The 17,226-nt window shown below is 37.8% G+C and overlaps 1 protein-coding gene and 1 long non-coding RNA gene across 4 annotated transcripts in view; one reads left to right on the top strand and one right to left on the bottom strand.

Moving 5' to 3' along the window:
* LOC139961377 (uncharacterized) overlaps nt 1-13,410 on the bottom strand; it is a 35,291-nt gene extending 21,881 nt beyond the window's left edge. The window contains exons 1-5 of the mRNA XM_071960522.1: nt 13,206-13,410; nt 12,363-12,656; nt 11,670-11,951; nt 10,513-10,818; nt 8,357-8,464 (exon numbers count right to left, since the gene is read on the bottom strand). Coding sequence (XP_071816623.1) covers nt 8,357-8,464; nt 10,513-10,818; nt 11,670-11,951; nt 12,363-12,656; nt 13,206-13,263 — 1,048 coding nt within the window. The 5' untranslated portion in view covers nt 13,264-13,410. The remainder of the gene's footprint in view (nt 1-8,356; nt 8,465-10,512; nt 10,819-11,669; nt 11,952-12,362; nt 12,657-13,205) is intronic.
* LOC139961378 (uncharacterized) overlaps nt 1-17,226 on the top strand; it is a 42,823-nt gene that overhangs the window by 2,796 nt on the left and 22,801 nt on the right. The gene's annotated exons all lie outside the window — the stretch shown is intronic.

Here is a 17,226-nt window from a genome sequence, read left to right as displayed (position 1 = left end):
ATGGGAGTAAATTGTTATATAGGCCCATTCTAGTATTGGGACGCAATCGAGTCACTCGTACTCGCCGTTTTCTAAACTAAGCCTAGGCTACTCTAGTTCGAGGTAGCATACGCCCATTAAAAGCCCCATTGACTTACACACTAAATCACAAAAGTAATGTGGTCTCTAAGTCTAGATAGAAGTTTTCACTAGCTAAACGCTACCCATCACTGGAGAGCTGACATGTTGGCCTTTCATGGCACTATCAATTTTTTGTATCATGACCATGTAAATTTTTTGCTATCGGAGCCGGAAGTTTTCGTCACTTGTAAACAAACCTCTTCACTCAGTGGTAAACAAATTTCCTACGCTGCTCCTGGGAGGCCTAAAGGGGTCTAAAATTGCCTCAATTGACCCAATTTTCTCACCACATGTACTTCCATTCATGTTCTTCAACATGCAAGCCACAAAATAACTAGATTGTGATTGATAACAGGTCACACAAGATGTTCTCCTGCTGCTTTTTGGCACTTTTCCTGAAGGAGAACAATAGAGCGGATTGATATAGGCCTAGACTCTAATAATAGGAGTATGCCACCTCGAACCATAGGCTGTATTCTAGACGGCCTTATGTTACTACAAAGTACAAGCCTAGGTTACTTAGTTTTACTTCAGTTAGTAATAGTATGACATAGGAATTAGGATGGTGGTACCGTACAATCGTGCATGTAGGCATATGTCACCAATTTTTTCCCACAAAAGTAGTGTACAAGTAAGTTGGCCTGACGTTTCGATCCTAGCAGGATCTTTATCAATGCTAAATGACAAGTGCTTGTCAGATACACTTGTCATTTAGCCTTTGAAGAAGATCCTATTAGGATCGAAACGTCAGGCCAACTTACTTTTACACATTCTCCTACACAGGCTTTTTAGTGGATAAGCAGTTTGCTAACAGTTTTATTTTATTTTGGTTCCCACGAAAGTAGAATGGCCAAAACAGGTGGAATTTGACATATAATTGCCAGAAAAGTCATATGAACAGGACAGTCCTGAAGGTACAATAAACTTTTGAAACATTACACCTCATTCACTCATATGAGTAGAACCTTTCTTATAGATGTGGAATAAACAGTTGCGAGAAGAGTTATATTAAAATTGACCCTTTCTAGAAAAATCTGAAAAGGGGTTCATAGCAACTGTCAGAAAGGTAAAACTAGTTATGAGGAATGATGTTGGCATGTTAATTCCCATCAGTAGTGAAGATAATGATATTCCAGGAAAATAGAGCTGACATAAGTGATTCATTTTCCAATTGCCACTTGTCAAATCAATATCTATATCCATATGCAATACATATAATGAAATTGGGGAAGTTCACAATAACCCAGAACAATTTTACATAAAGTTTCTAATAAATTTAAGACACTTTTTGCCTCAAATCTTCTTGATATTGAATAAGATTGGGCCTTTTAAAATAATTTAGTTAAATTGGGTTGATCTGAAAGATTGTCCAAACATTCACAAAGTTTTGAGAGAAAAAATCATAAATTTTGAAGTTATTGACCATATGGCTAATGAGAGCAACCATGAAATTTCAGTTTTGCACACTATAGTTGAATATGTTGGCACCACTGCAAATTGTTTTGGACTTAATGCCTGTGGGAGAAAGAAACATTTGAATATTCTATGGCCCTTGCAGTCTTTGTTGCTAAATGATGATAGTTTAACTCATGTGGTTAATGGACATAGGCCTATGTCTAGGAATGCAGATATTATGATGAACCATTGTGATGGAGACAACTATGAATCTAATGCTTTAATTCAGGTGTAATTTTTTGCCAAGTGCTACTTCATCATGCAAGAAATGGACGCTGATTTGTTTTGATACGGATTGTCATGCATAATGTATAGTTGTAAAGTCAAACAAAACAGTGATTGTAACAAAGCCACTCCTGGCAGCTAAGAGGGTCCACATTCTTGCATCTGCTCTTCAAAGTATTGTGCAAAGAAAACAAATTTTAATTGACAATTCATTTGTCATCTCCCACATACATTATGCCACTACAGCCTATGTGTGGAGGTGTCACATTTAGCAGAATCTCACAGTGTAAACAACAGCAGGTTTTGCAAGTTTGATGACTGGTTTATGATTTTACCTGTCTCACTCTGAGTTGTGCTCTCCTCCTTCTGTATGCTCTGCCTCTCTTACATAATTATACAAATTACACAAAATCTGTTGCAGAGTCTGGATACATGGACTATTTCAGCTTTAATCCTGCAGCTACTTATAACAGTTCTGTTCGTATACAGGTCTTAATTCACACTTCTACAGTATTTCAGCACTGGCCTTATTTTAGTCTCCAGTTTAGCAGTGACCACTACCGCAACCTATCGAACCCCAACCCCACTCTCATTCCTCAGGGCGTCCTCACAGTAGCGATAATGCGTAGACACTCAGAAGCATGTTGCGAATTGGAATGACAAACCAGTATGATTTTATGGTTGATTGTTGGAGATGTTAATTGTAAAGGAGGAGGATTCAATTAAGGTGTTATGTTTCATGACATATCTGTATATGGAATTAATTATGTTTTTCCATTACAGAAACGGTCATTAATTAGGGCAGATTAATAGTTCTATATGTCCATGGTTAATTTGCCTAATAGTGCTTGGAACAGGCATGGTGTTATGTAGTTCGTTCGCCTTGATCTCAGGTCACCTTGGTCCCCCGAGTGTTCACACTCTGGAACTGATATCCCCCAGAACAGGGGACCAACATGTCTCGGCTGACCCTGAGTAGGATAGTATTTACACTAGGATGTTGATCTCGAGCAGGGGATATGATTCGATCGGATCCCCTCTGTGTGTTTTCTAATGTGAACAAGGCTTTTAGATGAAAGTGTAGTCAGTAGCATACTGTACATGTGGTACAGTGCTAACCAATAAAAAGAATATATGCTAGTTGACACTGAAGTATGCAGTGTTTGCATACCACTACATTTATGCTAATGAAACAACCTCAAAACTACCTTAAATCTGCGTAAATGACTAAATTCGTTTGATTATTAAATTCAGAGATAATGTAGTGATAAACATGTTAAAATACATTGTTTATCTAAACAAAAATAATGTAACGGACGTACGCGTGACGGTTGTACGTGACGGACGTACGTACGTCTGTCACAGCATTTTCTGAATAAATAAAATCCAAGGGATTAAAGGCACATTATGTAGTTATTGAGTGTTCAAAATGTGCATTGAATTGTATATGTCTTGAAATCTGGGTAGCCTACTTCCTTCTGTACGAAATTTTAAAAAAATGTGATTTTTCTGTGACGGACTTACACAATGACAAGTGACATTTGTAAAAAACGTTATTCTCAGAAAACTTAAAATCCCTACAACTTTATTTGTTTGTAAATTGAATCTATATATTATATAACTTTAGCAAATCCAAGAATATTTATTCCTCTGGAGATACACAGGCAAAAATAGGCGTTTTGTTTTGGAGTGATTTTTGTGGAGCAAATTTGAGTTTTTTCGGTTGACTAATACACACGTTAATCTACCTGAAAACAATGTGTTCTATAAAAATTAGCTACATATTATGAAACTCCATAGTTTTAGCTTTCATCTGATACCCTACATGTAATGATTCAACGTTTTTTTAATTTTTGGTGAAAGGTTTACTAGTTTACGGAACTGCCCTACATATACGCTTTAAAAGAACGTACGTACAAATATGTTCATGGTGTGTAGGCCTATATAGTATTGCAATACGGCATTCCCTACAACAGAGTACCATCGGCATAATCATAAAACTGTTAGTTTTTGGATATTTTTGTTTTTCTTTCACGAGAGATAACTCACAGAGTACATGATTTATAAGTATAGTGAGTAAGAGAACAACATATTATTTGAACAACATGTCACTTTGTAGGATTCATGATAATCTCCATGGACAACTGCATCATTTTTTTTAAACCCTCAGTCCGATATGAAAGCTTAATGAAATGTGTATGTATTCAGCATTATTGTATAGATAATTGTTTAAATTTATAGAAACTGGGCGCCTTTAAGTAAAATAATCGATTTATCCCTGAAATACTACATTAAACCAAATTGTACTTAACGGCCGCCGGGTAGTTATTAGAACCGTGGCGAATGCGACGTTTCCATATGCTTATCTTGTGTATGCACACGTCACTGTAAATCTTATTTGGTAATTCTCCATTATTCTCTATCTTGGATCAAAAACGTTCCTTAATGTAAAATTACATGGTTGTTATCATTCCCCAAATCATAAATCAATATTACGTTCATAAATTACACAGACTGAGTCAATTTCGGCCGTACAACTACTTTATTATTGTTTGTTTGCATGACTCTACCTTCAATGTAGGACGCAATTATGTCATGTACTTGGTCTTCATCATCTGTTAATGTTCCAATCCAGGTTATGAGTACAATTGAACTTAAACCATTGTTTGTGAATTTCATATTTTCCCTCGATAAAGCACGGGAAGCCGTTTCTTCGTATGTATTTCCACGATGCGGAAAATCTATGCCGGAAAGATAAAAGTGATATATCGTTTACTTCGTAAGCAAACTGGAAATGTTTGAGAGCCGTTGCATTTTGACAATAATTACGAGATGTAAATAGTACATCTGTTGCTAACGTTTGGGTGGACTTAAACTGGTTACTATGATTAGGTGAACTAGCTTGATGATGAAATAGTCAAGTTGTGTCATAACTTAATCATATCACACCTATGTAATCATGAATTCTCACGAACATGTGTTTTAATAATGCCCCCTTTCTCAAGAATGCATATTAATTTAGGATCTGTTAACTTGATACCGTTACCACAGAGACAGTACAGCATGTTAGATAAGACAATAACCATTAAACTGATTGATCTTTAACTGACGACGTACCTGGGAATGATTCGTAACGCCAGTTAGTATTGTCGTGTTCCTCTAAAATTACTGCTGAATGCGGTGATTCTCTGTAAGGATAAGAGAGAAAACACGATAATTTCATGTTACATTTTAACAAATTGCACTGGTTTTCTTTTCGTTTTACTTCGGATTTAATTAATGCACGTCAGATCAATTTCAATTCTCACCCATATCTACTTTAAAAGGGCTCATGGTGCTAATGTTAATCCCGGAGGTCATAATTTGTGTTTATATATACAGCATATATATTTATGCTAATCGTAACGCCGTTGTTTGCAGTTTTGTCCGAGTTGTTGTAATGAACAGCCAACAGATTGAACATGTGATTTTTAAGATATCATTTTCTTCTTTGATGCTAAATACTATAGTAGTTCTAACTATACCCCCCCCCCACGCACACACACAGACGCGCACCCATAGGCGTAGGGGGCTGGGGGCTGCAGCCCCCCCCCCTCTAACCAAAAATTTTGTGAAAATTCGGGCAATATGCTGATAATTTTTCGGGCATCTACTGAAAGAAAAATAATTTGCAATGTGTTTTCAACGGTTAAACTTATATTATTATGAACATTATTGTAACGACTTCCCCAATAGTTATAACCAATATGGAAGGGTAATAAGACTGCAAACGATTGTATGTTATTGGCATGCAGTGTAATAAGGGATGCATGCCTATATGATATGGACATTACCATGAAAAGTTTGGTTATACTATTCGGGCAATTTCCTCAGCATCCGAATATTCTCCAATTTGGTTATAAGCTTCAACTCTGAAAATTCAATAACAAAGGATACATATTGGTATAGTAGACATCAGCAAAAGAAAGTTCACTAACTCAAAACTGCCACAAATGTTGTTAAGTTAAAATCTAGAGACCTATCTATTAGTGCTTCCTTTCTGGGACAAGTGGTAGAAAAGAAAACATTGGATCCTATTGTAAAACTGCAAATTTGAACTATGTTGTTTTCTGCCCTCTGCAGGTCATGTAGTTTGTACCCTTTTCAAGTGTACTGAAAAAAGCTTCTGTTGCTGTGATTTGATTTTAGAGGTTATCTATGACAGTGGCAGGTACAAGGAGTGTGTGTGGGGGGGGGGGGGGAGGGCAACAGGCATACACCACTCCCCTCATTAAGCTTAATCTATAAAAATACACGTTGAATCATTAGTTGATTAACAGTAGTTGGGTGAAACTAATGAGATGAACATACTAAACATATTTATTGGTCAATTTTTCAGTATTTATACATTTTGGTGCTATGAAAATTTGTAGAAGTGAATGTATCAAGGCTGAAGCAATAATATCATCATTTTGCTTCTAGGCGTCCTTACACAAGGTACCTGTACAAGTTTTCAAAGATAAAAATTGAAATGCCACTTTTTGATACCATATAGAAACATTGATTCTAATGCAAGAGTAATCTGCTACCTCAGTTGACACATGAAACAAAAGAACTTAATGACCATGATATATGAATAATAAATGCAATTGTCACAGAAACAATTTTCTTGGTTAACTGCTAATTGCAAGTGATCACTAGAAAGTGCATACACACAATTATCTTTAATATATGTAATGTATGTAGTAATGTTTTGTAGCAGAACGACAAGTTCCTTATCAATTAAAAATTCAGCTCACCTACGTCATTGTCATTAGCAAAACAGTTTGAAGGAGGAATAGAAAAGAAGAATTTTGAGCTTATTTCAACTTTCGCTATAATAATCAATTCAATTGTACTTACTGAATTTGCTCGGTCTCCCCAGGTCATTGTTTATTGAAAAAAGTCAACTTGGTTAGAGCTAAGTTTTGCCCTCTCCTGTAGATGGTGCTCCTCTCCTCCACAGTAACTAGATCTTTAAGGAGAGTTATAGATTTTCCAATTTCTTCGTCCAAAAATGAAGAAAATTTTGCGACATCTGCCGATTTTGGCAATTCTTCTACTTCGCTATATCTTCGTTTGGCGAGGGTGTTAACTGCTGGTGAGGACACCCTGTCCGACCAGTCAGCTGCCGTGAGTTTCACAAAGTCATTAGCCTCCTTCTCTTTCTTTTGTTTGGCTTCTTTTATTGCAAATGCCTCCTTCACTTTTGCTAATTTTTGTAGGTCATGCCCTAATTTCAATGCAGTTGATGGATGCCTAACTCCATCACTGTCGACAGTTGACACTTTGCCAGCACACTGAAAAACTGCAGCTACAACATTTTCATAGCTGGAGGGCTTCAACAAGTCCGACATATCTGCATCTGTCTCAGTAATCAGTCTAAAGTTGATTATTAGACGTGCCACCTCCCTCAACTTTTGTGACACATAGTGCCTGTGCTTTTGGCTGTCCATGCCAGAGCACCGTCTTGCAATGTTGTCTCCTGGTTGCAGGAGCAAAGTATCATGCTTTATCAGCATTGTCACTTCATCTTGATACATTTTCGCTATAATTTTGTTTACTTCTGTAAATGATGAAGCAGTGGTCTTATTTAAGATGTCCGCCTGTATGCGGACATCGCTACTTCTAATTTGTGCAGCCTCTTGGTTTGCCCCGACACAAAAATAGGCTGCATGCCGTCGCAAATCCTCCGTCATGTAGTAACCCAAACATGTTGGGCACGGAGAGTACATTCTGTACGATGTTTGTACTTCCGGTCGCCGCACCGGGATGAGTTCCCCCTTCTTCCTGTTTAATACAAATCTGTTGTGGGAGAAATTCCCCTTGTTTAGGATGAGCTCCATGTCTATCATTCTTTGTTTAGATTTCTTTTTCTGAGACAGAATCCTCGCGACATCTATCTCGTCGGCATGGCTCCTTAGAAGGTGCAGACTTATTTTGGTTTGTAATTTGTCACAGTACAAACAAGCATTCTTTCTTGGCCCACAATTCGAAGTCCTTACATAAATGTCGTCTTCCCTTTCATTGACTCGGGAGAAACATTGTTTTAGGTTCGGCATGATATGAAAGAGCAAAAATGCGTCTCCTCACTCCACATAACAGTCTGTTAATACTGGTTTGTCAGATATGTTTCCTGTAAAGCCCCCCCCCCCCCCTGAATATGTACCTGCAATGAATCCACCTAGACGATCCGCAAGTATTCAGACATTTATGAGAATCGTTCTGTTGAACAATTTATCAGGCTTGTATACGAAGGTTACGTTCTTGTTTTAGTGAGGATTAGGAAGTCAACGTAACACATTACAGTACAGATCCAAACAGGATTCCATGGCTAATCGTTTGTTACACTCTTTTCTATCGTTCCTTTCAGTTCGTGTGTTTTCCTTTTCTTTTGAGTTAACGAGATTTCAGACCTACTATCTGTTAGATATTACAGAAGTGTAAACTTGCAACAAATAATAACAATGGCAATTGATCTTTAGACCACGTTGAAATACGCCTGGAATTAAATTGTATTGACATTCGATTATCTTACCATTGATCTTTTGAAACAGGAAGAAGCAGATGACGATTATAATTAAAATTCCAGTGATGGCAGCTGGTTTCCAATCATTGGCTAGAATCTCGGATGCAACACGAGGCACTACAAGAAAATCGATACAAAAACGAAATTAAATTGATTTTCACCTTTGCATTAAAAAGAATACGATAAAACTATACAAACAATAATCTATGGAATAAATTAATAGTAATCTATATTATCACTATTTTCACCTATTTACACAGGCGCGTATCCAGGATTTTCTAACCCGGGGGGCGCGAATTACTATCTAAGCGGAGCGCCACCATCGGTTGGCGCGGAGCGTACAAGAAAATTTCTGGTTTTGATACCCCCCAGATCACCGGAAATGGCACTTCTCGGGCTTGAAAATGAGCAACCAGATGTACACTTTTGCCTGAGAACCAAGTATTTCCCAAAAGTTTTTTCCATCCATAACCTTTTTGAAGATTGTCACCAGTCACACATCATGTTCGACCTCATTGCATGTCCTATGGATCATTGCTTTTGTAGGTTATTCTACGTCACGGCCCACAATATCCGAAAGCCCCACTTTTCAAGGTTTTAAGCCCATTACTTGTTGAGAATTTGAAAATTCACTTTTCTCGTGAATAAAATCACTTCCAAACATACCCATAATGTTGCACAAAATTCAATCTATAGACAACCAATATAGAAAAACCTCCTTGATCCCCTAACAGACAGGTCAAAATTGAACGAGTAGAGGAAAGTATGATGAAGAATGTTGGTCAGGAAATTTTCGAAAATTCCGACACAGTTAATTTATTGGTGTAGAAATATTAAAACCTCTTATAATGGCTTTTACAAAACTTGGTTGATGGAACAGAAAAATAGCAGATATTTCCGATATCAGGTATATCGAAACCGAACACTTCACTCATAGGCGTAGGTCCCGTAGGAGTCGGGGGCTGCAGCCCCCCCCCCAATTGTTTTCCCATTTTTTTTCGGGCACCTACTGAAAGAAAAATAAATAGCAATGAATAGCTTAAAATGATCTCCTTGGTAATTTAAATAAAGTTCTAAGCTTGGCCGACATTACTACTGTAAAAGAGAGTTTCGACATAAATGGATCTGTATGCTTTTTCTCCATCTATAGACATTTGGTTGTTTACATTAGCATCCGGCGGTATACTGTGCAACTTTCACGGACCGTGCGGTACACGATGCCAACAATGTAATGACCGATCTTGCCTATGTGATATTGGCATCGACATGTTGAATGCGCGCTTTGCGCGCGAAAACTTTTGGCCTTTTTTGTCGGGCAAGTCATTACAGCCCCCAAATGCAATCTGGCTCCTACGCCTTTGACTACACACATTGACAGTTTTTGAGGCTGTTCATCGTGGAACATGCATTTCAATGCTCATTGATATGATGTTATATCTGCTCTTTGCTTTACAAATTCGAACAGGCGTGTAGCGAGTAATTGCCAAGGGAGGGCGAAGCCTATAGGCAAACTATCTAAGCGAAGCGCCACCATGGGTTGGCGCGAAGCGTACAAGAAAAATTTTGGCCGAAAATGCCTCCCAGATCGCTGGAAATGACACTTCCCAGGCCTTGTAAGTTGCATCTAAGCATTGTCTATTTTGAAATTACTAGCGATGTCATAAAGAAAATTTGCTCGGGGGGGGGGGGCGGTCACCCCCTTCCCGAAATGCGTTATGTTCCCCGACGACTCGGTCGAGTTCAAGTACATTAGTGAGAGAAGAAAAACGGAAACGTCAAAATGGAGTTGTCGGGGTAAGGGGTAGGGTGAAGCGCACACCCCCTCCGTAATCCTTGATCTGTCACTAGCTACCCTGTGTATATAATAGGGATCTTTCTCTTCCCGAGGTCTTGGCTATCTTCTACTCCCTCCTTTTCTCCTTTTTCTCTCTTTTTTTCTATTTCTTTTCCCTTCCTTCCTCTCCTCCTTTTCTTTTTTCCCCTCCTTTTCCCTTTTTTTTTTCTCTCTCCTCTTTTCCTTACCCGGGGGGCGCGCGCCCCCAACGCCCCCCTGGATACGCACCTGTTACATTCACAAAGTTTTAAGAGATTATGCAGAAGCTACGATAACAGGCTACAGTTTCGGTTAGAATCGCGTAGAATGTGTGTGTACAACTAATACTCACCAATGACAATTACCGTCTTTGTGACATCTCCCACGGTGCAACCTATGATTGCGTGATTCGGGTATTTCGTTAATGCAAATGTCTTCATACTCCCTCTAACGGTGACATTTAAACCCGGTGTTTCCGATGGAAATGATCTAATTTTTGTTTCAAAATCTGTTTTCAAATCATTTATTTTCCACGAATGTTGATCAGCTTGTGTCATTTGATCGCCATAGCATTCCATCTCGAGGACTGTTAACGTTGTATTTAAACTCAGCATTCCAGGACATTCTTGACCCGCACAGTATAAAGACAACGAAAGTGCTGTGAGTAAATTAGAAATAATCATGTTTGAACGGTACTGTAGCAGGCCAAATTGAGAGAAATATGTGAAGACACAAGATGCGGATCAGCAAGCTTGCGACACAGTCGTCAGTTCAAGCAGGGAGTTGTTATGATCCCTGGTTCAAGAGTAAAGCGAAAAGTCAAGTCAACGTATAGGGTCCAGGGAACACCATAAGGCCTCTGGAGCTTTGCGTTTGGTTTGATTTGGTTCTGTTGGTTTTTATCCTTTATTTGCTATGTTTTGGTGGGGGTAGAGTAGTTTCTCGTTTACAAAACTTATAACAGCTTCAAATCATAATAATCGGAGTATACACACACATGACAAGAAAATTGTAAAATACATAATTATAGTCTGTAAACTTCTAAGAATATGTTGTATTTTCCTGCCTTTTTTCTTCTACATGGCCAGTTTAATTTGGGGAACTAGTAAATGCACAGAGAACATTTCTCTGGGAAGGGAGAGGGGAGGTTGGTTGTAAGAAATTAGGTACAATCACAATGTCGACTTGATGCAAATAACATATTATACAGATTTGTATAACATTTACATCATAAAGTTGATTGATATTGAAAAGAAAAATTCATCACTGTTTTTGCCATGATTAAAATCCCTAATACTTCCGATTATTGCTGACACTTTTATTTGGGCTCAGAACTTGATTCGAACTTTGGAACTTATAAACTTATATAATTTAAGTAGTTTTATTATTTGGTAACCTGAATCTTTCTAACAAATAAGTACAACACTGTGAAGGTATGATATGAATGATGCATTTTTTCGGGTTTTTTAAAGAATCAAGAATACCGAGAGCAATAATGATTATCCTTACGTGTGCATTTAAGATGGTAGTTGGATGCCGCTTTCTCTCCGAGAGTACATTTGTAGTTGCCTTCGTTTTGAGTACTGAATGAGTCCACGTACATAAATGCTTTATTAGGGTCAATACGAACATTCTTAAGGCCGATATCTTCAGGTCTAAATGAATCCTCTCCAGTCATGGCAGAATTGTTGAAATACCAAATGGGTATAAGCGTCGTTTCCCTTGCCGTTGTACAGCTCATGGAGATATTGGCTCCATGAATCACATGCGTTTCCTTACGACCTCCGGTACCTATAATAAGAACAATAGTTACTGAATTTCAGGAGAACGATGAACTTTTTTAAACTTCTTACAAGTGTTCAACAGCTTCAAGACGGAAATTGCAAACAATGAACTTGGAAACAACTTAAAACAAAATAAGTTCAAATCTAATGACGTTATTAGAACCCATTGTTGTAATTCGTCATTCACTTGTCAATAGATGTAACATTTGAGATTTGGCGCTAACCTTAAAGAATTACACCATGAGAGTACAAAATATGTTTGCCTGTGCTTTTTTATAAAATTGTATGTGGAGCTATATTTTCAGCGCCTATTCACTCATTATGTTTATTAATCATTCTTAACTGTCTGTTCAAAAAACATGTTATGACACAATTCAGTCTATACGGTACAATATTGTTCGTAACATTGTTTACTCACGTTGCAATTTCACTATATAAGTGACAATGCTTTCTTTTCCGAAAGCACAAGTGTAATTTCCTTCATTTTGAACTTTAATTGATTCTACATTCAAGAAGGAGGTCGTCGAGTTGGTCAATGTGCCGCGAACATTTTTAAATCCAATCTCTTCTGGTAAAAACTCGTTACTAGCAAATATGATTTGACCATTGAACCACCAAACAGCCGTCGTCGTTACCTCTTTAACGCCGTGATGGCATTTCATGGTAATATTCGTATCTGGAACAACTGAACTCATATCGAATATTGCTTTACCTGTAGTAGGATTATCAGATGTTACGTATAAACAGTTCATTTTCTCTTACAATTTTCACTTCTCTGCAATGTATAACTATATTAGTATATATGGTAGATATACCACCACGTTCGTTCCAACAGATTGTTACGGATCTTTAAACCAAAACTTAAATACGAGATTACAGTAATTTTATATTCTAAATTCTTTATAATATTAAACCTTGGTTACCAGAGCTAATGAATTACAATTGTTAGCTAAATTATCAACAAGTTATTTGTTCAATACTAAACATATCATATTCCTCTTGTAATGCATGGGCACTTACTTTAAAGATTTGCTTCTTGTTACTTTACAATCAATGCAATTTTCAACCAGTAGGCTATTGTGTATTTTTTAATTCTGATTTCACTGTATGACAAGGCCATACTTGATTATACAGTTTTTGGTTTCACAGTATATAGCCTGCTTGGATGATTATCTCAGTATCGCACCATCTAGCAAAGTAAAGGGTCTACTCGAACTGATTTAAAGAAAATACCTCAATTTTAAACATTGCATATACTCACAGTTAGATGTGGTCAGTAGTGAAAGCAATGCTAGTAGTTGTTTCATCGAGCAAGCCATGATTAGATCTGTCTAGGCAGAGGTTTTTTCCTTTACTGTTGCTTACTATAGATATAGCCTATCCTTTTAATAAGTTACATATCACGATCAAGCACTTGAGTCGTCTATAATATATTCTCTTATAGTTCGGTATACTTTTGTTTTCGATACAGCAGGTTATAATTACTGTTTTGTGAAGCCGCTTGTCTTTAGACTACATAACTAGGAAATATCATTACTCTGAATGTTTTTAACACCTAGCATTCGTAATTTTTTTTTTTTTTTTTGTGTCATCGTTAAGATGTTGGATATTTGAAGCCAGATTTGCTAATTCCAATGCTTGGCAACAACATGGCAATACTTTCTATCGATGGCAATTTAATATCTTGTAATCATCGACCTAACTTGGTTAATCATTCTGAATGTCTACGTGCCCTTTTATTTCACTCACTGACAGATCGTGACATGTGACCTCTCATTAATTAAAAACAGTTAAATCAAAGTTCCTGTATTAATTATAGAGGCATTGCCCTTCAGGTGTATGCATTGTTGTCGTTAACATATTAATGGAGATTGCATGTGATATTGGTTTCGCTTAGTTATAAATCAACGGCTTCTGAAAAATTCTTGAAAGTTTGGACAAGAATATGACCGGGTTTTGGCTCTCCCATAGCACCTATTTCGAGGAAAAGTGATGTTCTTCAAAGCCTACGTTGCACTACAGTTGTAACGTTTTATGTGTTTCCCATTGTTTCGCATTTATGACTTAATAAGCTTTGTAGCGCCAGCAGTAACTTAAAGTTAATGCTCTTCAAAACGTCATTCTAAACCAATGCATAATGATAGGCATATTTTCATGGCCTTTACTTTCAAGTCAACAAGTCGAAATATTACCTTGTAAAAGCGATTATATATTTACCGGGTACGACAATGAAATTCAAAACCCATGTTTGTCAATTAGTTACGAATATATAGACGTTTTGTTATGATCATTTCAACGGACGCGTTCGATGTTCTATATGCTGTGTTCTACCATGTGGATATTTCCTTGTCGTGTGCAATCTTCCATCAAGACTTGCTATATGCAGCACACCTGTTAAACTTTGTATGGAAAATAAAATAATGTAGTTGAAATATCTAGTCTGTTGAGAGACTTCTACTGTAACATTTTTGGAAGATTACTGTAAAGGAGCCGTATTTTGTGTGTTTCCCTTCTCGCTAGGTTAAGACACCCAATATGTGCATATATGCTTTATTCGTTGAAGGACATTTTAAGTAAAATAAATAAATTATTATCCGTAACGCTTTTTAAAGTTTTTTTTTTGGTGGTGGGGGGGGGGGGTTACATCTTGTGAAATTTGACATGATATTCACGCACAATCCATAGTTGAGTTGTATTGTTATGTAATTATAAAGATATATTAAATATGATCTGCGAGCTCGTTCGATTCCCTTGAAGTCACCATGAATGCAGTTCCCAGATTGAATGCATCCTTCGGAGCGACTCTTCTCGTCTGTTATCTCGCTCAAATATAAAGCTCAGATCTGTATCGATAATCGAATTGGAAGGGTCTCCTCTGTTAATTAATCACCAGGGCAAGTACCCTCTATACCTGAGCTAGAGCGAGTCCAATCCCGTAACCCGACAGTATGGATATTCTCTATCTTGAGTGACAGGCAGATTAGGGGACGGTGTAACACCTTGAATTTTTAAGATAGTAAGCATTGTTGGTAGCAGATACAATGTGGTAAGATACTGTGATAAGATCATGTCACATGGTTATTGTATTGAGTGTCAAATTGTTATTGTAGCCTATATGGCCAATGTTGCTGTCTGTTCAATATATATATATATATTTATATGTGTAAAATTGTCAGATTTAAAGCGCCAGGGGTGCACTCTGTACAATCATAACACTTGGGTAATACGCCCTTAATGACAGTTTTTCAAAGCCAATTTATACGCTTAAACAGTCCAGTAGAATCGCTGTGGTCGAGTGGTACTGGCTTCGGTTCGTGACACGAAGATCTGGGGTTCGATTCCTACCTTCGCCTGATGAGTCGAAACCGGTCGTGAAGTGGAATTTTTCCGGTGTGTTATTCTTTATTGAATTACTATATATATATATATATATATATATATATATATTAGTGTTTGCACGGGTTATCCGGGTACCCGCCCGACGCGATACTACCCGGTTCCTAATTTATTACCCGAATCCTAAGCAAAGTGTGATTTAAAAATAAAATTGTCAAACGGACGGTTAGGCAGATTTCCCATTGACTTAGTGTGGTGTTAGGCTACAATGTGGTCGAAGATAACAGCAATAACGAAGGGGCCCGCTCGACACAATACTACCCGGTTCCAAAATTATTACCCGAATCATACGCAAAGTGTGATTTAAAAAAAAATATATAAAAAAAATTGTCAAACGGACGGTTAGGCAGATTTCCCATTGACCTAGTGTGGTGTTAGGCTACAATGTGGTCGAAGATAACAGCAATAACGAAGGGGCCCGCTCGACGCAATACTACCCGGTTCCTAATTTATTACCCGAATCATACGCAAAGTGTGATTGTTTCAACAACAAAAAATTGCAAACCGATGGTTAGGCTGATTTCCCATTGACTTAGTGTGTTGTTAGGCTACCATGTGTTCGAAGATAACAGCAATAACGAAAGCTTTCCATAGATATCTTATAACTGCGTCTCAATTTCAGCTAATAAACAGATGGCTAGGCTAGACTACCCCCATTGACTTAGTGTGGTGTTAGGCAACCATGTGGTCGAACGTAACAGCAATAACGAAAGTATTCCGTGGATGTCTTATAACTGCGTCACAACTCCAGCAAATAAACAGATGGTTAGGCTTAGCTAGATTTCTCATTGACTTAGTGTGGTGTTAGGCTACCATGTCGAATAAATTATTATTTATTCATTCGTTTATTTCAAAGAAGGAAAGGCTGACAAGGAATTTTACGCGATGTTTATGAATTATAGACGGGATAACTAAAAAATAGTAATCGCAAGTGGCTTTTTACTAATCGTTTATTCCAAATGCGATCAAATTGCGCGAATCGCGCAATCTCGCGGCTAATGCGAACCCTGGGCCTGCATAATAGATACTAGTAGTATTAAAAACTGTTTAAGAGCTAAATTGGATGTTTATATGGTTTGATCCAAAAGACGTGCACGAGCTAGCATAAGCAGCGGCGGCAGTGCGATGTTAGTAGTAATGCTAATTATAATTAAATAATTCAAGGGCGTAGGAACCGGGGGGCTGGGGGCGCCAGCCCCCCAGTGAAAAATGTGGAGGGGCGGAAGTATCATTCCGCCCCCCCCCACTTCGCAAGTCAGAAAACCCCTTTTTCATTTCCAAATGAGAAAAAAAATTTGGAGCACCAAATTGCATCTAAGGCCAGGTGAAAATACAAAATTAAGTTTACAAAATGGAGTGGGTGTTGAAGTGTGCTATATTGCACCAAATTGCATCTGAAGCCACCTGGAAATGCAAAAAAATTCCAAAGGGGAGGGGGACACCCCCTCCCCTTAGACCCCTCCCCCAGGCTGGCCAACAGTCTTCAGCCCCCCCCCCCACTCAAAAGTACCTTCCTACGCCACTGAAATAATTTATTAACAAGTTAATGAAAGAAACAGAAACAAATAAAAACTATTGAGGGAGGTTTTATACCTTATCGTACACCTACGTACTTGAACATGAAAACATTGTCAGTAGAGAATAGTAATGCATTTATTACAGCATCCAATATGTAATTTCTTGAAAATCGTGATACGCGAGGGTAAACAATTTTTTTCCGGGTACCCGGATACCCGACGGGTAACGGCCCTCGGGTACCCGGTTTCCGATTTTTGGACCCGTGTAAACACTAATATATATATATATATATATTCATATTATACAGCACCTCATTGTATTCCGGCCATTTGATTGGTCAATTGCTCGTCGATTGCATGCAAAATCCG

The sequence above is a fragment of the Apostichopus japonicus genome, chromosome 20, assembly GCF_037975245.1.
Source record: "Apostichopus japonicus isolate 1M-3 chromosome 20, ASM3797524v1, whole genome shotgun sequence".
Lineage (NCBI taxonomy): Eukaryota > Metazoa > Echinodermata > Holothuroidea > Aspidochirotida > Stichopodidae > Apostichopus > Apostichopus japonicus.
The sequence above is the reverse complement of the archived record's forward strand: the minus strand, read 5'-3'. Positions and strand labels throughout refer to the sequence as shown.